This window comes from Pleuronectes platessa, chromosome 13 (genome assembly GCF_947347685.1).
Source record: "Pleuronectes platessa chromosome 13, fPlePla1.1, whole genome shotgun sequence".
Lineage (NCBI taxonomy): Eukaryota > Metazoa > Chordata > Actinopteri > Pleuronectiformes > Pleuronectidae > Pleuronectes > Pleuronectes platessa.
In genome coordinates, this window is record NC_070638.1 from 20,217,182 (window position 1) to 20,238,635 (window position 21,454).

Below are 21,454 nucleotides of genomic sequence, written 5' to 3' on the forward strand. Positions count from 1 at the left end.
CCAGCTATCGTACAGCTGTGGAGGATGCTGTTGTACCAATCAGGCAATGCAGTATGTGATTTATGGGGTGTATTCGGCCCATTGAATATTCAGGCTATATTGTACTTATTTCATCTTCATCTTTCTCATTATAGTCATTATTATTAATTCAAGAAACCTCTCACAGGTTTTGTGATCAAACATTATATTTACGGTAGTCTCTAGGAACAAAAGGTTGTCTCATCCACTATGAATTGACCTATAGAAACACAGTGTATCTAATGCAATGAAGGAGTAGATATAGACTATGTAGAGGAATAAAAATGAAATTAATCAAATCACTAATTGCACTGATGCTCTCTATATCAGCACAGTGAATACGTGATAACTCAAGAGGTGTAAGGTCACTGGCACCGTCTGGCCCAGGCTCCCTAATGGTATCTTTATCCTGTCAAAGCTTCAAACATATAACTCTTAGCTGATTTGTCAAGCCACACACTGGCCCTGTCTGGCAAATCAAGGTAGGTTACTGTGGAAACAGCTTCTTATGTTCTCTGACACTTTCCCTCCTTCAGGCTGTCGGTAATTTATGGAAACGTTCCCGTGAATACAAAGACAGGATCTGACCCAATCATAAAAGTGCCTCATTTTATTTCATGCTCGTAAGCACAGTGAGAACCTCTGATCCATATTCAGTCATGGGGTTGAGACGTACTGTGTGTGTGTGTGTGTGTGTGTGTGTGTGTGTGTGTGTGTGTGTGTGTGTGTGTGTGTCTGTGTGTGTATGTGTGTTTCTCTGCTCTGCATGACATCTCCTGACCTTTCGTTCATCTTTTCCAGCTTCAGTGGGCCAGTCAGTCATCCATACCAGATCACCCTCTAATACACACACACAGATACACACACACACACACACACTGTCTGAATGACACACGTATACAGACAACACTCTTTTCATTTTCAGATTTTCTCTCAGTATCAGTCTTTCTTAGTCTCTGTCCTTTTTTCTTTGCCACTCTAAATTCCTTACCAAAATAGGGTTGTGGCGGGGTCACCATTATACACACACACACACACACACACACACACACACACACACACACTCACACACACACAAGCACACAAGTATTGTTCATTGAATACAGTAATAAAATCCTCTCATATTGCAATCAGATTGCATATTGGAGCAATGATCTATCCAACCTTATTTCTTGTTAATAAAAAAAACCTATGTTGCCCATCCTATACAGTCAAAATACACACAGACTATTTATTCAAATCAAGTAAGTTTGTTTGTAAAATTGACTTGTTCCAACATGTAACAAAATCTCTGTTTCAGGAGAGGCTGACAAAAATATCATGGGTTATCTTGCCCAATGTAAAATATATACAGAACTAGAATTGCACTAGAACAGTCCCCTGTTGAAGCTACATTTTAATTCACTGCACCAAATTGCACACATTTTTGTAAAGCAATTAAAATGTTGAAAAACACCACATAGCTCACAATGTTAGAAAAAGGTCCTCATTTTCCATGATCCCCACCCAGGATCCGCCCCCCCAATCTTTAAACTTAATGGCTTCTCTCCTGGCCCGAAGTATCCTTCCACCAAGTTTAGTGAGAGGAGTAGTTTTGTATAATCAGAATAATCATTGCAGATTGAAGGAGGTAATGGTGTACTCACAGGGAAATATGTCTATCTTTGATCAGGTATGATAGAAAAAAGAAAATCTAAATGTAATGACTTGTTTCTAAAATTTGCTATTTTATTCTAATACATTTTTTATTTTAGTTTTACTTTTTTAGGGTGGCTTTAATACTTCATCATACAGTATATGAGAAAGCCTCTCTTTGTTCAGGCTGTTGTATAAGAGGTTGTAGATACATAATCCTCTTTAACGACAGTATACACACCGTACAATAGACAACAAACCGGTGAAGTACACCATCTTAATTACACACTCACTCATTGCTTGGTGAAGAATAGAGGACACTTGTGGGTCTGTAGAGAAGGAGTGAGATGGACAGATGAGACCTGATGAAGAAAACATGGAGAGTTCATCCTACAACATCACTTGAAGGACATTTACATGGACGACTGAGTCTAACCTGTGTTGTCCATCATTAATCAGCTCCTGTGTTAATTACTGTATATCCTCAGCTGAACATATTGTGGACACATCCCTGGTGGTCTGAGATCAGTTTCTGCTCAAGTGTATTGTAATTTATTCTAGTTTGATATAGGGATGGGCATAATTAATCGACGATCAATTAATTGATCATTAAGAGTTTCGTCGATGAAATAATTTTTTCATCGAGAAATTCGTTAATTACACATTTGACCATGGTTTGAGAAAAACGCAACAGTCCTACTCAGTTACCTGCGACTGGCTGCGAGTTACCGTGTAGTTCCATTTCCAAAGTAAACATGAAGAGGTCACGGCGAAGTGTTGCATGGGACCATTTTGAGTTAAAAAATGACTTGGTTCACTGCCAACACTGCGAAGCTATCCCAGAGGCTGGGGGAGACAAGGAGCCTGCGTTGTCTGACACGGACGAGGGGAGCGCAAACACCGGAGCCGCAGCCAGGCTAGCCAAGTTAGCACGGAGCTACCTGTGTATCACGGCGATGTCAGTCCCCTCAGAGCGGGTTTTTCGGTGGGTTAGGGTCACCAGGCTGCGTTCGCGTCTGACCCCATAGCAGTTTAGCATGCTCATCTTTCTCAACACAAATCCGTAGGCTGGTGCTGAAGTTGTATGTGAGTTACTGGTTATTTTTATGAAGCTTTCTCGACTCTGTACCTTGTTTGATAGTTTTGAGTTACATTTGGCAAAACCTGTCAGACCTAAGTATTATATATTTGTAGTTGTTGTTTAACATTATGTTTTTTTAAATTATTATTATTTTATTTTGGAGGGAAAAAAAACGAGGGTCAGTTGTGTTTAGTAGCACCGGCTTCTAGCTGTCGGCTCCGCTGCTTAAGATTACGGCAGCGCATATTTTGTTCAACTTGTAATAAAGATCTCAATGAGGAAACACGCTTTTTTTGCATTTCTGCATTTTAATGTAGCTTATAAATAGTGCATTTTTTAACTTGAAAATATTAATTATTAATCGAAAATTCGTCATTAACTCTCCCGACGATCGACGAAGACAATTTAATCGAACGCCCATCCCTAGTTTGATATAAATACACTGTAATGTGTTTGCTGTTAATCAGCCACCTGAAGTTTTGGTCGATGTCCTGCTGCAAAATGAGTCAGCGCCCTTGACTTTTCATTTTTAAACTTGCTTCGCTCTCCCCTCGTTTCTCCTCACGTCAGTTTTCTCTGCTGGTTTACCCAACCTGACTGTCTCCGTGTCTGTCTGTATTTCTGTCTCGCCTTTTGGGGGAATGAGTCATCAGACACATCTCAACCCACTCCCCTCAACACACACCCGCACACACACACCCACACAATATATTCAACACAATGCTCATAGTCCTCTCCCCGGTTTCAAATCGCTATTCCACTAAAAAAACCTGACTCACAGGAAATCCTTTCAGCCAGATATAGAAGTGAGCATTATCTGCCTGCAGCCCTCACATTACAGCACCTTGCCCTGCTTTGTGAATACATAATTCATATATAGTGTATTTATTTACCAGCTTTAATTGTTGGTTCGCCTGCAGCCTGTCACCTCTTATTGTGCTGTAAATGTTTTGACTGTAGAAACAGACACACACACACACACACACACACAAACACACACACACACACACACACACACACACACACACACAGAGACAGAGACACACACACACACAAGCAGACACAGAAACACACATACAGACACAAGATCAAACGTACATACCTAGACAAGTGATGATGTGAGATAGCCCACCTGGTTGGCCAGGAACAAAGAGCAGATGGACAGTTTGTCATTACTCTGCACCAATCCAATGAGTAACCTAATGACACAGCTCTTGGGGGATTCCAAAGTCGCACACACTCACACACTAACCCACATGCACACACATATGCATGGATGTATGCATATTTTCTGCGAGAAGTAAAGCGTCACTTACAGACTTTTTTCCTCATACCATTATTAATTTATTTTCTCTTTTTTAAGAATGATCGTTTTTTTCCTGCTGTGATTTTTTTCTCCATTTAATCTGACATGTTAAGATCAGAGCCGTCTTCAGCGTTAGGGTGCAGAGGGACAAGGTTATCAAATTAGCGTATTTATAGAAAGCAAAGGCAGAGGAAAAAAAGGACGAACTTTAAAAACAAAACAGGGGACAGGTTAGCAATTAACAAGGTGTGATGTTATTATTGCCTTGTTTTTACAGCCTATTGGGTCAATTTCCAGTTTGTAACATTGACTCCAACACTGAATAACAGCACGACACCATGCTGGTCCATTGGTGTAATTTCCACTGGTGATGGGAGAAGCATTTCCAAAATTGTGTTGTTGTTCCACCAGCTGCCAAAATCCAAACGTGAAAAAAATCTAAATTCATTTAAAAAACAAGCATATTGTCAACTTAGTTTGCTGCAGTTATTACTGTTGGCTTCCAGCAGTGTTAAACTTAGTGCGCAGTGATGTGGGCTTTCTGGCTTTGGTCCTGGATTTATAGAAAGGCCTGCACAGCCCACTCAGGCCTGAAAACTAAGGAGGTTGGGTTTTCATCTGTATATGTTTGTTTGTTAGTTTGCAGTGTTACAAAAGAACTACAGGACGGATCGCCATGAAACTTGATGGAAGGATGTGGTATGGGTCAAGCTTTGGTGTGGATCCAGATCAGCTGGGATTTTGATTTTCTTAATTCATGTATATGCAATATGGTGATAAAGTGGCCAATAAGCCTTGGATGCACTCTCAGTGTCCTTCTAGTTGTTTCATTTAAATATATATTAATTAAAAACTGACACAATATAATTGTATTATTCTAAAGAAAAGATGAGTAAGTTGAAAATCAATACACGTCAAGGAAGAAAAGATCAGTGATGCTTATTATCTCAGTCTCTGTAAATGTAATGGTGTTTGCAGGCTACATAAATAATACGGCCATTTCATAGATTTTTTTATTTTATTAGACTAATGGAACAGTATTTTATTTAATAATAATAGGCTTTTTGTCACCTGTGAAGGTTACGGGACGTGGTGGGATACAAACATATAATTTGTTTGTGCTGTTATGGGCTGTGTCACAGCAGCGGTGCTATCCAAACATCCTGCATATTATTTCCTTAACCCCAGAACTAAACCGGTGCAAACAATCTCTCACCGAACATTTTTTTGCCCAAAGTTCACAGATGGCTCAGTATTATTTGCTCATCTTCTAGCTGTGATGTTGTCACACATTGTTTGGGACTGGAAGCACAATTTCCTCCTGTGTTCCCTATGCTCTCGAACGACACAAACACACACACACATTTCAGAAAGAGAGAGTGAAATAGAGAATCACTGAGTGAAAAGTAGTAGGGCTGCAGGCTAGAGTTAGGGAATGAATGAACCATTACAGCATTCTGGGGCAGAACACACACGCACACAAACACACACACATATTGTCTAGATTCTGATTGTAGGTAGATTACTCTCATGTGTACTATATACTCCAGTATCATACATTTTATAGATGAAGCCTGTAGTCTGTGGGGACTTTGACAATATGTTAAAGATGTACATTTATTTTTCAGTTTGTGTGTGTTTGCATGTGCAGTCGTGTGTGTGTGTGCGTGTCAATGTATTTATGTGTTAGCATGTGTGTGTGCCTGCGTCGCATCACAGCCTGAGGCCCAGGGTTGAGTTAGATCTGCTGTGATGTGCCACTGTGGGGCTACAACTATTATAGGCGCTGTGTGTGTGTGTGTGTGTGTGTGTGTGTGTGTGTGTGTGTGTGTGTGTGTGTGTGTGTGTGTGTGTGTGTGTGTGTGTGTGTGTGTGTGTGTGTGTGTGTGTGTGTGTGTGTGTGTGTGTGTGTGTGTGTGTGTAAAAGTGTGTGTGTAAAAGTGTGTGTGAGCATGTACGCATGTGTGTGTGCTAATTTCTACATGTTTGTGTTTGTTTATCGCATTTTCATGTTTCCTGTCGCCTCAAAATGTGTGACAATTGGTATTTCCCTCATTATGTTATTGTTCTGCACACTTCTGTTTCAGGGGTTTTTCAGTGTGTGTGGGGTTGTCACATATTATACCAACAATTAGTCTGTGCCCCTTCATTCATTCACAATCCACTCTTTATTGAATAGGTGTGTGTGTGTGTGTGTGTGTGTGTGTGTGTGTGTGTGTGTGTGTGTGTGTGTGTGTGTGTGTGTGTGTGTGTGTGTGTGTGTGTGTGTGTGTGTGTGTGTGTGTGTGTGATACACGTGTGTGGCCCCTCTCTGACCTCACACTTCAGATAGGAGGTAAATGTGAGAGAAAGTGTTTTTTTTTATTAATTACTTTCGATTTCTGCGTCACTTTCTCCTTCAAGCAGTGTTACTTCCTCTGCAACTGATGTGCAGGTTACATCCCTGGGTGCGGTTTTGATGAGAGGAAGACCTGAAAAACACAATTACAACCTCAAATGACCATTTCAGCAGTGGCACCTTTCTGGAAAAAGATTGGAGAAACGATGAGTGTTGATGGATTATAGTTTCATATTAAATTTTCCTCTCAAGAGTAAAATTGTCATCGATAATTTATAAAAATGACAAAGGGTCTAAGTTGAGTAGATTACTCTGTATCTCAGATGTTTCACTCTGGGCTACCCTGACGTGGTGGGTAATTCATTTTCAAATATCTCCATTGTTCATCCTTAAAGCTCAGATAGAAATTCCGCTTTACTCATTCATTGTTTTAAAGATTTATTTTTCGAGGAATTTCTTTGATTAACACAGTTGTAAAGAAGAGGGTCTCAGAAATAGGAGAGAGTGGAAGGAGGTATTGATGGAGACACGTGAGATGAAAGGAACAGGGGAATTCACTTCAGTCATTCATTCATTTATTTAAAAAACCTCAGAAGACGCATTGAGGCATAAACCTCATTGTCAAAGGACCAAACATGCAGGGAATTCAAACACAACTAAGATCATATTGACATAAAAATGTCAGACTCCCTCAACAAGGTCAAATAACAATGTTAAATGGCAATGGTACAAACAGATAAATGGACACTCTGAGAGATGCCACATGCTGCATGTGGTCTTTTTATTTAATGATGTGGATACAAATTATAGAAACTTTAAGTACACAATGAATGAAAGGCGTCAGTGTTGTCCTTCAGAATCTTTATTCTGGGGCATTGTAACAGAAGCTAATCTTCAGAACTCTCTGTGAATTTTGGGCACCTGCAGGATGGGCCGTGTCTTTGAACAGGTACTATCTCTACCAGAGCATCATAAATACAAGAAATGCCCTCTTCACTAATGGCGTATCCCATAACTACAGTGACTTACCTTAAAATGGTGTGATACACAGCATCTAACGGCTGTAAGCATAGAACTCAATGCATGCTGGGAAATGAGTTATCGCTGATTTGACACGCTTATCAAACGGTTTTGGTTTTGTATTTATATATTGCTTTTCCTGTCTTGATGACCACTCAACGTTCTTTACAGTAGAGTTTTACATTCACCAACTCTTACACACATTCATACAGTGCATCTATTAGCAGCACTTTGTTGTTCTAAGGGTAACAACGTAAGGTTATCAACCCTCAGCAACCAATAGTCACAATCGTTGTGAAATCTGAGCACAGTTTGAATTTGTTGGTGACAGTGAACTTATCCTCATGTTTTGTAGCTTGCTACTTCCCAATGCATTTTCTTTTTCTGTCTAATATCTGGTGGAGGTATTCAGATTTAAGAGCCTATTTAAGGCTAAGGTCGGTAATACTGGAAAAGCAAGCCAGAGCAGGAAACGCTGCATACAAATTCAACTGATACATCCCACCCCCTCCCATCGGCCCTCTCATCAAAGCTACACCCCTCAAAAGACACGAACGTGCACCGACTGACAACTGCTAGAAGCCGACTTTTTCCGTGGGTCTTTACTTGCTTCTGTGCTGCATGTCAGTGTATGTGCAGGGAGAGCACAGAGGTGTTTCAGAAATAAATCACCAACCCTTCTTCTAAAGGAGAGCCTCACATCTGTCCAATGTCCACCTGGACATCGAAGAGGTTGCTGTTGTAATTGGTCCTCTGCTCCGAACTGACAACAACCAGATCTCTTCCTGATTTGATTCCAGTTTATGTTCTGTGTAAAAATGCCGATGAGGCTTTGACTTTCTGAGGATATGAAATCATCTATATTTACAGTTATTTGATGGCAGATTTCCCTCTTCCTGTTTTCCCACACAATGTTTCCATTCTGAGCCGCAGTGGGAGTGAATTTCACACTGGAGATGACTTTGGAAGTTGCCCACTTGATTTGACTTGACCTACTGTGTTATGTAAGCTTTGATAAAACTTTAAAATGTTTTGGTTTCTTTCACACAGAACATACACAATTGATTTTGTGTCCTATCTCCTACATTAAGATGGGATATCTGTGCATCCAGGAAGGACAGAAAGAAAGCAATACAGCTGAAAACAACTGTTTCAGTTTTCATATGGAAAGGTGCCTAAAAAAAATATGGACCTAAACTTTAGGATTAAAAAGTTGCAGCTGTGGTTGTAGCATCAAATAGAAAGATTTTACTAAACTGAAAATATTTTTGCTTGAATAACTCCACTGGTATGATTCTCTAACACCTCTATCCCCATTAGCCTTTTTAAAAATGGTTAATAATATTTCTTTTGTTTGTATCAGCGGAGTTTAACCCTTTAAATTAACAAAATGATTACATAACTAGCTGAATTTGTCAGATTTAATGCCAACATCTGGTTTACTGGTTATTTAAAAAGCTTCATGTCAACACATGCCATCGCTGGTGCCCTGCTCCCCCTCTTTTTATAATGCAAAAAACATAAATAATTACACAACCACGTATAGTTATACACACATCTGAAAGCTTGCTCAGCTATTACTTTAGATGTCTTATCTGTCAATTAGCCTAGAAGGTGACCTACACAAGCCTATGTCATCTCTGATCATATTTATGAGGCACATGCTTATTTGTGCATAAAATCATGATTATGTTAATGCTGCGGATGTGTATGTGTATGTGTGTTTGTGTAGGGCTGTGCCTGGAGGGGGTCAGGAAAAGAAACTCAGAGAGACAATGAGAGATGTGAGGGCGAAAACGCAAGAATATTGCTAAAGTGAGAGAGATAGAAATAAACAACCGTTCAAATAATTCTCTCTCTTCGCTCTGTTTCCCATTTCCCCATTTTTCAATCACTGGTTTCATCCCATTGGCCCAAATGAAACTTAGAGATACAAGCTTTCTAATCCTGGCTCCTCTGCATTACCTCTGATGGCTGAGTTTGTACACAAGTCTTGTCACACACACACACACGCACACGCACACACACATGCACACGCTCATGCACAGACCCACGTACACACCCTCTTTGACTTCGATACTAGTGTGCTGGATTGTGTGTGTGCTTTACCGTTATCTAATGCTGCTCTAAGCTGCATACTGAGTTGTCCTACAGCATTCGGGGGTGTGTGTGCATGTGTTGGATCTAACTGAACTGAAATTATCTCCACGGGGACGTTGGGCTGTTGCTGCATCAAGAATAAGATACATCAAAGGGAAATGGCTTCCACATAAACAGGGCTTCTAAATGCAGCCCAAACTTATCTCAACTGAAAAATGTGTTTTTTAAAAGCAGGAGAATGTTTCAACTGAGTTGAACATTCTTAAGCAAAATTGTAGCAAAATTAACACCAAGTATCTTACCCTCCTTCCATGCACCTCAGGTTTATAAATGAAAAATCCCACGGAGGGAATAAGACCCATCTCCGTTGGTCCCTAGAAACCATCGCTGTCAACAAAACGTGCCACTTTCTCGCAATTGGCTACAGAAATCGACATCAATAAGCTCAGCCCTCCCTACATCCAGGGCTTCCATCTGATTCCTCTCGACTTCATTCTCTTGCATCACATCTTTCTCACATTAATCCCCCGTGTTTCCTTCTTCACACACATTTGTGGGGCTAGTGGGCTTGTTTCTGCATCTGGGTGCCTAAAGCTTGCCTTTAGGCAGAAAGCACTGGCGGACCCAGGTTACTCACTAGAACTAAAGCTGCTGGGGCAGGATTCTCCGCTGCAGCAGGGGGAGCTCTATAACAGGGCATCCAAGATGGCTCCTGTTGTTCTTCACCTTCCAGTGCCAAAGCAAAGTGAAGCGGCTTCACTCACAAAGGGTCTGCTCTATCTTCAGCCTCAAGTGCTTATGCTATGTGCCATTTGAGCTTATAGTAGAAATTAGTGTAGAGCAGCTGCCATTGTTCTATCTAAAATTTACCACTAAAAGTTACAACTTTTTTAAAGGTGCTGCACATGATAGATCATAGCCAAGAGAAAATACATGACATTATTGAAGGGGGACTTTAAACTTAGTGACAGTAGCTTAAAGTAAGTTGTTTTTCCCAAACAATTTAGTCGTGTGCTGTGTCAGTTTGCTTTAGGAATCTGTTGATGAAACTACTCCACTTGAGTTATATGTTTGATAAAACATATACTGTCTTAAAATGGACTGTCTTAGCTCTTTTGGCGGCATGGAAATCTATTATGAATCACTGGAGATCTTCTATTTACAAAGTCATTCATAGTGGTGAAATACAAAATCAAACCCCAAACATAAACCCCAAAGATTTACATAATTTTGTCTTTACCTGTGAATTTAGATTTTAGATTTAAGGAAATTTAAACAGGAAATTACCTGAATCTGTGTATCTACACCTTAAACACATTTGTATACATGTATTTCTTTCCATGCTGTGTATGTTTTTGTTTGAAAGTGATTTCTTCATTGGGTGTGTGGTCATTTAAAGGATATGTCTATTATACAGAGAAGTAAAATCCTGGCAGGTGAAGGTTCTACATGAGTGTTGAAGTGTGACCAGACAAAACAAACACTGCTCACTTGAAAGACAACAAACAGCTTTCAGCTTTAATCACCATCTGTAAGTGTCAGTTCAGCCTGCACAGATCAGATTTGGGATGTCATGGCTTGACATGTGCCAGGTTTTGCTGTTGTTATACTACATGGCCGAAGGTCTGTAGATATGTTAGAATAAATAATGAACAATCATCTCATTCAGGAGCTACAGACATTGATATTTGGCTACTGAAGTCATGACGTCACATCTGAACTGCCCGTGCCTCACTAACTGTTGTAACTCAGTGCAATCTCTTATTCACTTCCAGTAAAAATAAGACTTCTTATTTTCTAAAACACATTTCCATCCTCTGCAGCTGCTGTTATAATAAACCGAATCCTTCACAATTTTAATTAAGTTAAACATCAATTATGGGGTTGATGGAAATAAAATACAGCTCCTATGGAAATGTTATAACCACAGCAGTGTGGGTTTTAACCATGTTATCATAATTTGATCCTAGCACTTTCAACTAAACTTATTTCAACTTCCCTACTTTAATCTCTGCCGTCTAAATCAGTGTTTAGTTATTTTCGTCTGTAGTACAACACAAGTACAATATAATATAAGATTTCTCTCATATTATGTTCATACAATAACGTCAGATGAATAGATGTTCAACGTTTCTCCTCTCACACTATCAAGACATGGCATTACAGCATGTTTGATATTGCATTTGCATCATTCTTTGTTTGAAATTGTGTATGTACATGGTGATTATTGTGTTACAAGGCAATTAGTCAAATATGAATTTGTGTGTGTCAACAAATTTAACATACAAAGAAAGATCTACACATGCAGGTGAAATGTCTTAGATGCATTCTCACTATTAGACCTTCACCTACTGACAGCAAATTACCATTAGGGTTTTTAGGTTAGTGCTGAGTGCTGTTTTGATCCCAAATGAAAAGCTATTTAGTTGATAATATTTAAAACTGATCATGGAGCAGTGCGAGTACAATTTTGTGTATTTAATCTTGTTTTATTATTATTCATCCCCAACCTGTATTTCTGCCTCTCGCTGTCTTTTTCTCTGATGAGCATTTTAAATCAGAGTCACAGTAGGGAGGCAAGCTGCCTACACACGCACGCACACACAGGCACACACATGCACAGGCACACAGGCACACACACACAAATCTTTATCTCTCTTTGTGTCTCTGTAGGGAGTTTGGCTGGAGGGATCCAGAGCTGCCAGAGGTAATCCAGATGTTGCAGCATCAGTTCCCATCAGTCCAATCCAACGCTGCTGCCTACCTCCAGCACCTCTGCTTCGGAGACAACAAGATCAAATCTGAGGTACTGCTCTCTGAAGAGAAACCACACCAAGAAATGTGATTCCTTATTCCGATTAATTATTAAAGAGTTGGTTTAATCAAAACATACACATACACAACATCCTTTCCCCCATAGACCCACTTTCACTCGTATGCAGATAGGATCTGAGCTATGTGCTCAGGTTATGTAGTTCCGTTGAACTTTGTTTTTAGAAAGGTATCCTGCTGTGGAGTTTTTCCAAGTAGGATTTGTCAGAGTAAAGATTTCAGGGAACCAAGATACTTAGAGTAAATAGGGAGTGGGTTAGTGGGTGTGTTACTATGGGTTTGTTACCTGTTTGTTACCTGTTTGATCCAACAGGATAATGTCACAATAAGATAGTGTTTGGCAAATTGTTCTTGTGGTACAATGTCTCTGGTACCTTATCAGTAAGTCCACTAAGTACACATGTGTGCTTTATTTTCAAGGGTTGCACTATAAGACTGATGCCAAGTTTATGTATCAGATGTACAGTAAAAATGTAAACAACAGCTACAAGGTTAGGGTAGCTTAGCATAGAGATTGGAAACAGGGAAAAATAGCCATATGGTTGTTAAAGAAACAGCAGAAACTGTTATTATAACGTTATCGTTACAATATGGCTAATTAATTTAACCTGCAGGAAACTTTGTTGCATACTTTTTATATATAATCAGTGATTACAGCTAACAAGTAGATAATGTTTGATCAATTCCATTAATCTTCCTTTACTTATAAATGTGGGTGTGTAAATTAATCGGAATCACAAAAACTCTTGTTATTGGCCCTGTAGATTGCCAGGTTGCCAGATATTGCCGTTTAAGACTCGTTTAAGTATGTACTGCAAAGTTCATGACACACAGGAAAAACTGCTACAATAACATTATTTAATGATGAAGTTAACCTCAAATTAGGAAAGCTATCTTTGTTATCACCAATTTAATGGAGCTGTAAGGAGCCTGGTGTGGTGCAAGTTGCAGGTATAGTACAGTTGGTCATACAGTGTCTTAAAGTTCTCTGAATTTGAGGCTTCAAATGGCAGTTTGGGTGATGTCACAATGGGTTGCCACATAATGAAACGGTATTACAATTTCAGCTATAAGTATACAGCTAAATATTGAATCTATTAAATAACATGCAGAACTACAACAAATACCGCACTGCAATAAAGTTTATAAAGGTGTTATTGAGTATATATTGGTGTGTGTTTGTGTGTGTCACATCAACAGTGGACTTTCCAACACACATCTTAATTCAGGCATTAACTCTTCAATATACACACTTAACCCAACCCTGAATATCAACCTGCTCCGGTGCTCTATATTATCCCCCTCCTTCTAGAGCCACTACCACTCGGTGTCTTGGGTAAAAAACCCTCTCCGTCTCTCTCCTCAATGTCAACTCAATTCCGATCGATGCAACTTTATTAATCCCCATGGAGACGATGGATTTAACAGCAAACAAGGTTCCTCAAACAAAGATCTGCCAACAGGCATTTAAAGTAGAGTGAGAGAGCGGGATGGAGAAGAAAGATGAGTGATGTCGAGAGTGTATAGAGGAATGAAGTATGGTTGTGTTTAGACTAAAGCAAGGCCGCCAACACCACAGTGAACCTAACAGGCCTGTTTTTCCCTTGAGGGAGATGTCTGAAGGGTGGAGTGATATAAGAGGTGCAAAGGGCCTGTTCACTCTCTCAACACTGAAAACAAAGACTTGTTTGGTGTGCTCAATTCATTGTGTTACTTCTTAATACATCCCCTCAGACAGGACTCAGAGACAGTAATAATTTCAATTGAAGCTTTTAATTCATTCTTTTTTTACTTGAAATTATTATCAATAAACTACCGATGTGACAGTGTTAGAATGTGTGTGAAAAGTGAATATTCACGATTTTTGACAAATTAGTGATGATTAGTATTCCCTTTTTATCATGTGTTAAAGGTAAACAAAACTGTAATATATCCATAACACACATGAATTATTTATAGTTAATTGCCCACTAAATAATAATGGCCAGTCATACAAATATATATATTTCTTATCCTTGCTATAGCAACTTTAATTGGTAGGTAAAGCTAGTTGGCAACGAATTGTGATGTTGTTATGTTATATTTTATATTAGTTTTTAGCATAACACATTCATTATTTAATGACATTATTATATGAGCAACTAACATCTACTCCGGCAACTCGTTTCGAAATAATTCAAGTCTGGTTAGAGATTTTTATCCACAGTTCATCAGCTGATAATGTGTTTGCCTTTACTGAGGGCATCAAGGAGACGACATGCAGAGCATTCTGTCTCCTTCACTAATGTGTCTTTGGATTTAATAGAGAGGAGAAAGTCTGCCCGGTATTATGTCTTTATCTGTGCCAAAGAAAGCAGGGAAGGACGCCTGAAATCCACACACTAACACACACACACACACACAAACACACACACACAGGGACAGCCTGTAACTGTTGAAGAAGCAGAAATTTAAATTTACTTTCCCACTTTTATCATTCGGGTAAACAAGCCCAAAAATCTTCGGCTACTGTTTTAATACCAGAAGACATATTGTCAAAGTATGGAATAACTCCTCGAATTTTCTTCTTATATCGCGGTATAATAATTCCTTCCTCCCCCCTCTTCCCTCAGATCCGGCGGCAGGGCGGCATCCAGCTGCTGGTGGACCTGTTGGACCACCGGATGACTGATGTTCACCGCAGCGCCTGCGGAGCCCTGAGGAACCTGGTTTACGGAAAAGCCAATGACGACAACAAGATTGCACTGAAGAACTGTGGAGGCATACCGGCTCTGGTCCGACTGCTCCGGAAGACCACAGATGTGGAGATACGAGAGCTGCTCACAGGTACAACACAAATGCCCCATTTACCTACATTTTAATTTAACTGTATGAACAGGAGGAGGAGGATCTCGCAAACCCTTTTCCTTTGAGGGAACACCTTTGATAATGGGCACATGTTTCCTTGTGGGTTGTTGTGCACTTGTTTGTTTTTACTGAATATTTTTACATAAAAACTGAAAAAGACACCTTTCTCAACAGCTCATTGACAGTAACTTCCATCTGCCATAGCTAAATAGTAACATTCCAACCATGTAACATTCTATTTCCATAATATGTATATAGCTAAAAATTATGCCTAAACTGTAAAAGATCAAGCCTCAATTATACTCTTTTATCATAAGGGTTTGATAATGATATCATAAGGCATATTGATAAGGAATCATTGACAATTTTTTTGGTCAACATACTGATATCAGAAATTTGACCCCAAAACATGAGTATAGGCCCTCAAAAATCAATATAAGTCAGGCTTTTATTGTAACCTATATTTACTGAGCTTAACATAGTGTTTTTCACAGCGTTTGAACTTACACATGCCTTGGGCTCTCGAATGCAAGGCTGTAGCTGTCATTGTGGAAATGCTGCTGGATGTGCTGCCTTATTCAGTCAGTCACGAAGCTGATGTCCTTTCCATGGGGCTCACAGAGGACATTCCCCTCTGTGGCCTCACTACATCCCTGCTGAGGCTCATTAGCTACCTGTGTCAACCTCCTTACTGTTCTTCTGTTGTCGAATGATGGGTGAAGTGGGAGTAGGAAGCACAAGGCTGTGATTTGACCTGTCGAGGAGCTGTCTGTCACTGAACATATTTCATAGTTTAGAAATAGCGTACATTATTAAGGTCATTGTCTGGTGATAAGAGGTGCGTTTGCAGAATCCAAAGTGCAATTATGATTTGTCCGATTTTTCTGAAAGCTCTGATTTATTTGTCTCGGCAGTAGAAATATGCTAGAGGCTTAAAACCTGAGCATATCTGGATGGCTTGTAAATGCAAATTTATAGTAGCGTCAATGTCTTTACATAAACAACCTTGCAATCCTTCAGCTGTCTTGGGTGTTGGACACTTACAAGTTGTAAACATGTGAATCTTTACCTGCCATCTCACACGATGTAAATCAGAGCTTAGCTTAGTGTCCAACTAAATTATTATCCGTCCCTGTAACCTCACCAAAACCAAAATGTCCCTTTGTCCGACAGAGGTTACACTTGAGGCTTTATCCATTATCTTCCAATGTCTTTCAAGTCAAATTTCATTTAGTATGAGAATTCCAAGTGTACTGGAAAATACTTGATCCCTACTTTGCACATAGTCATTTCTGAATACCAATGTGCAACTGCACTGATACACTCATATTTATATACATACACAGACTTGCACACAGACTCAATTCGGTTCCCATCTTGCACAACCACACAGACACGAAGAACATTTATTGTTGACCCATACACACACAAAATGTGAACTGCACATGCACTTTACACTTTACACTTGAGCTTAAGCACAAATACACACACACACACGCACACACACACACACACACACACACACACACACACACACACACACACACACACACACAAATTTGTTTACCACTTGCACGTTTCCCAGCCCTCATCAAGTGCTGTTGACTTGTCACACTGAGCTTCTGTGTGAAGGGCTACACTGCAGGTTCACCGCCAGAAGAATTAAAGGATTACCAGTTCAGCCACACTCTACTGTTTTTCACAGCTTCAGCCTTATACATCTTGGGAGTTCCTTTCCAATCAGCATTCACACAGACAGTCACGGTAAAAGAACTTTCCCCTCTGGAGTGGGATGGAGACACGACATGGCTAAAAGAGGAATACTGCTCTTGCTCAAACTGATCTACGTCCAGAATCCCTGGGGGGATTTATTTCATTCCAGGAGTCAGATGAGAAAAATGGATTTTTCTTACCCACGCTCATGAAAACATCTCTGCTGTAGAACTGTGAGGAGCATGATAATTCCAATGCTTGACATGTCAGAAAACAAGATTTTGGTTATAACTGCTTTGCAGAACAGGTTCTTATTTCTCTCAAATCAAGAAAACAGAAGCAGTGTTTAGTATGCTTAGTATGAGAAGCCTGGGGCTACTGGACGACAAGTTTTGACATGTCTTAAAGACTCCTGACACTTTCATTAATATGATGCAAGAGTGCCGACCTGTTGCTCAGTTCTGGCAAGCTGTTGTTTTAAGATTGTCAGAGGTCATCTCTGGAAGGGACACACAAATGTACCAGTCTTAATTTTTTTCTCAGGGTACCGAAATACCAGGAGCACGTTTTACTTTCTGGTTTAACAGCTGCTAAGAAAGTGATTACAGTGCAGTGGAAACCCTTAAATTATTTAACAATAACGCAATGGGTGTTGACCGTCTTGACACTGACTACATTGAGCGTTCCACAGCTTGAATAAATGGGTCTACGGAGGGAAACCTTATGGATAAATGGATCAAAGGGGCTGACACACTGACAGGTCTGTAATGAGTCACAGAAAAGTCTACTAGTGGTTGTTCCAGTTTTTGGAGAAAGTTTTTGTTCTGGTGTTACCATTCTGACAGGTGAACTGTAGGTTGTGCGCTGTGTGCTTGTTGGTCTGTATTAACAGCTTTGAACATGTTTAAACAGAGAGATTTAATCCCCAAAATAGAAAATGATCACACTTTTTAAGTTTCAATCTTAGTGATCCAAGAGTTATGTTGTACCTGTTGCCAGAGCTGCCATGGGTTGGTCCATAAGACCATGCAGAGGCGCACACAACCCAGGGAATTCAACCATCTTCTCTAGCAGCTGCATCCAGATGACTGCCATTCCCAGTACTAACTGAGGCTGACCAGTGATCAGTTAGTTGACCTTCTAGTTAAGGTTGGTGCCAGAATCAGAGTTTCATTCTTATCGCTGATTGGCTTTCGCAACATCGCTGTTCGCCCTGTGCTAAGGTACAGTGCCGAAGCAGGGAGTATTCGGCCCTTTGTGTAGTGAGGCAGTCATCAATGGCATAGAGGTCAGGGTGATGTGTGTGAGTATAACATATATTACCCTAACCATCCTTCCACACACCCACCATCTTAACCTTCAGCATATGTAGATGGAATGCCCTGACCCTTACAATTCCTCCATCCATCAATCCATAATCTATACCCTCTTATCCTTCAGGCTAATCCAGGGCTTGTTGTTGTGAAAACACAGGGACGGTTTATGTGCTGTGTTATCCCACCTGTCATGGAGCTGATGTTGTCTCCACGGGGCTCACACAGGACAGCCCAGTCTGTGGCCTCACTCCATCCCTTCTGAGGCTCATTAGCTTCCTGTTGTCCACCTCCTTACTGTTATTGTGGTCAGAGGATGATGGGGGAAGTGGGATTAGGAAGCACAAGGCTGTGGGCTGCAATCTCTGTCAACTGTCTTTCATCATATTTCATAAACAGCATCCAATGTTAATGTTAGAGTCTGCAACATCCAAGCTGTAAATAATTTAAAAAAAAAGCTTAGATATACAGTGCCTTGCATAAGTATTCACCCCCTTTGGACTTTTCTACATTTTGTCATGGTATAACCACAGATTAAAATTTATTTCATCGTGAGTTTATGTAATGGAGCAACACAAAATAGTGCATCATTTGGAAGTGGGGGGAAATATTACATGGATTTCACAATTATTTACAAATAAAAATCTGAAAAGTGTTGAGTGCATATGTATTCACCCCCTTTACTGTGAAACCCCTAACAAAGATCTGGTGCGACCAATTGCATTCACAAGTCACATTTGCAAGTCACATAATTAGTAAATAGGGTCCACCTGTCTGCAATTTAATCTCAGTATAAATACACCTGTTCTGTGACGGACTCAGAGTTTGTTGGAGATCATTACTGAACAAACAGCATCATGAAGACCAAGGAGCTCACCAAACAGGTCAGGGATAAAGTTGTGGAGAAATATGAAGCAGGGTTAGGTTATAAAAAAATATCCAGAGCTTTGAACATCTCTCTGAGCACCATAAAATCCATCATAAGAAAATGGAAAGAATATGGCACAACCGCAAACCTACCAAGAGGAGGCCGTCCACCCAAACTGAAGAGTCGGACAAGGAGAAAATTAAAAAGGGAAGCAACCAGGAGGCCCATGGTTACTCTGGAGGAGTTGCAGAGATCCACAGCTGAGGTGGGAGAATCTGTCCACAGGACAACTATTAGTCGTCTACTCCACAAATCTGGCCTTTATGGAAGAGTGGCAAGAAGAAAGCCGTTGTTGAAAGGGATCCATAAAAAATCCCGTTTAGAGTTTGCCAGAAGCCATGTGGGAGACACAGCAAACATGTGGAAGAAGGTGCTCTGGTCAGATGAGACCAAAATTGAACTTTTTGGCCTCAATGCAAAACGCTATGTGTGGCGAAAACCCAACACTGCCCATCACCCTGAGCACACCATCCCAACAGTGAAACATGGTGGTGGTAGCATCATGCTGTGGGGATGCTTCTCTTCAGCAGGTACAGGGAAACTGGTCAGAATAGAGGGAAAGATGGATGGAGCCAAATACAGGGAAATCCTTGAAGAAAATCTGATGCAGTCTGCAAAAGACTTGAGACTGGGGCGGAGGTTCATCTTCCAGCAGGACAACAATGACCCTAAACATACAGCCAGAGCTACAAAGGAATGGTTTGGATTAAAGAATGTTAATGTCTTAAAATGGCCCAGTCAAAGCCCAGACCTCAATCCAATAGAGAATCTATGGCAAGACTTGAAGATTGCGGTTCACAGACGGTCTCCATCCAATCTGACTGAGCTTCATCTTTTTTGCCAAGAAGAATGGACAAACCTTTCCATCTCTAGATGTGCAAAGCTGGTAGAGACATACCCCAAAAGACTTGCAGCTGTAATTGCAGCGAAAGGGGGTTCTACCAAGTATTGACACAGGGGGGTGAATACTTATGCACCCAACAGATGTCAACTTTTTTGTTCTCATTATTGTTTGTGTCACAATAAAATTTATTTTGCACCTCCAAAGTACTATGCATGTTTTGTTGATCAAACGGGAAAAAGTTTATTTAAGTCTATTTGAATTCCAGTTAGTAACAATACATAATGGGAAAAAGTCCAAGGGGGGTGAATACTTATGCAAGGCACTGTATCTGACTTGGGACTTGATAATACGTCAAAGTAACTAAACCCAAATTGAACGAGTATAGTAATCACCTCTGCAATCAAACAGCCGTCTTTAGGCATCCAACAATGTGAACATCCACAAGTTACACTATTTTCTTCCATCCTACGTGGACGTACAGGCTTAACCTGGTGTGTCCAACTGAGCGGTTGCCCGCCAATTATTATTCGTCCTTGCAAACTCTCTGGGACTAAACTGTCACTGTGTCCAACGATAGCTGCCCTTGAGTCTTCATCCACTCCTTAACGCCCCTAATTATTTACAGCGGCGTTTTAACGTCAGGGTGACATGAGAGACCGGTGAGAGACAAGTATTTTCAGGGTTATTCGTGGTAAAGGGGGACAGCAGTAAAAAGATAAGAAAAAATAAAACAGCTGAATTTCCCAGCACAGGAAAGCCTTATATGGTAAAGTAAAATAGAGGTGTCCTCCCATTTCCCCCCATACAGAGAATGACCCACATGTGCTCTGTGCATTTATGTATATTTTGTATGTGTGTAGTGAATATTGGAAAGGCTTTAGCTTAGCAGGGATGGAAATAAAAGGTTTTTTGTATGCTGCTGGAGTCTTAAAGAAGATTACCATATAAATTAGAGCAGCAATTCAAGGCACGGAGCACAGAAATCCCTCCTGTCACAAATTAATCAGCTGAACGACCGACCGGACGCAGACAGACTGTGCTCCCCTCTCTCCTCTCTCTCTCTCAGGGACCCAGAGGAAATATCTCTCCCTCTTTCTGTTTCCCAGCCTCTCTCACTCCCTCCCTTATCCCTCTGTGGTACGGTTTTCATAATTGGTCTCCCCCTTTCTTCATGTCTCTTTCTCTTTCGCCTGTCCTCTTCGCCTTTCTCTGTCTGCCTTTGTTCCACTCTTTCTCTTTATCACCTGCCCTCTCTGCTGCTTTCTCCATCTCCCTCTCTCTGGTGAGCATTTTGAATCAGGATCACTGTGGGGAGTCAAGCTGCCTGCCTCGCTAGCCGCAGATTCAGACAAACACGTACGCACACACACTCAATCTATCATGTGTGCTGTTTACTTAATGGCAAAAAAAGTCAAAAGCAAGGTTGTTGTCCTCCAGTATTAAGTCCCTCTCCCTCTTTATGTTAAACTGGTGCAGTGC

The 21,454-nt window shown here is 40.4% G+C and overlaps 1 protein-coding gene across 1 annotated transcript in view; it reads left to right on the forward strand.

Moving 5' to 3' along the window:
* The window catches only part of ctnnd2b (catenin (cadherin-associated protein), delta 2b), a 133,057-nt gene that overhangs the window by 66,328 nt on the left and 45,275 nt on the right, over positions 1–21,454 (forward strand). The window contains exons 13-14 of the mRNA XM_053438701.1: positions 12,172–12,304; positions 14,943–15,156. Of these exons, the coding sequence (XP_053294676.1) occupies positions 12,172–12,304; positions 14,943–15,156 (347 nt within the window). The remainder of the gene's footprint in view (positions 1–12,171; positions 12,305–14,942; positions 15,157–21,454) is intronic.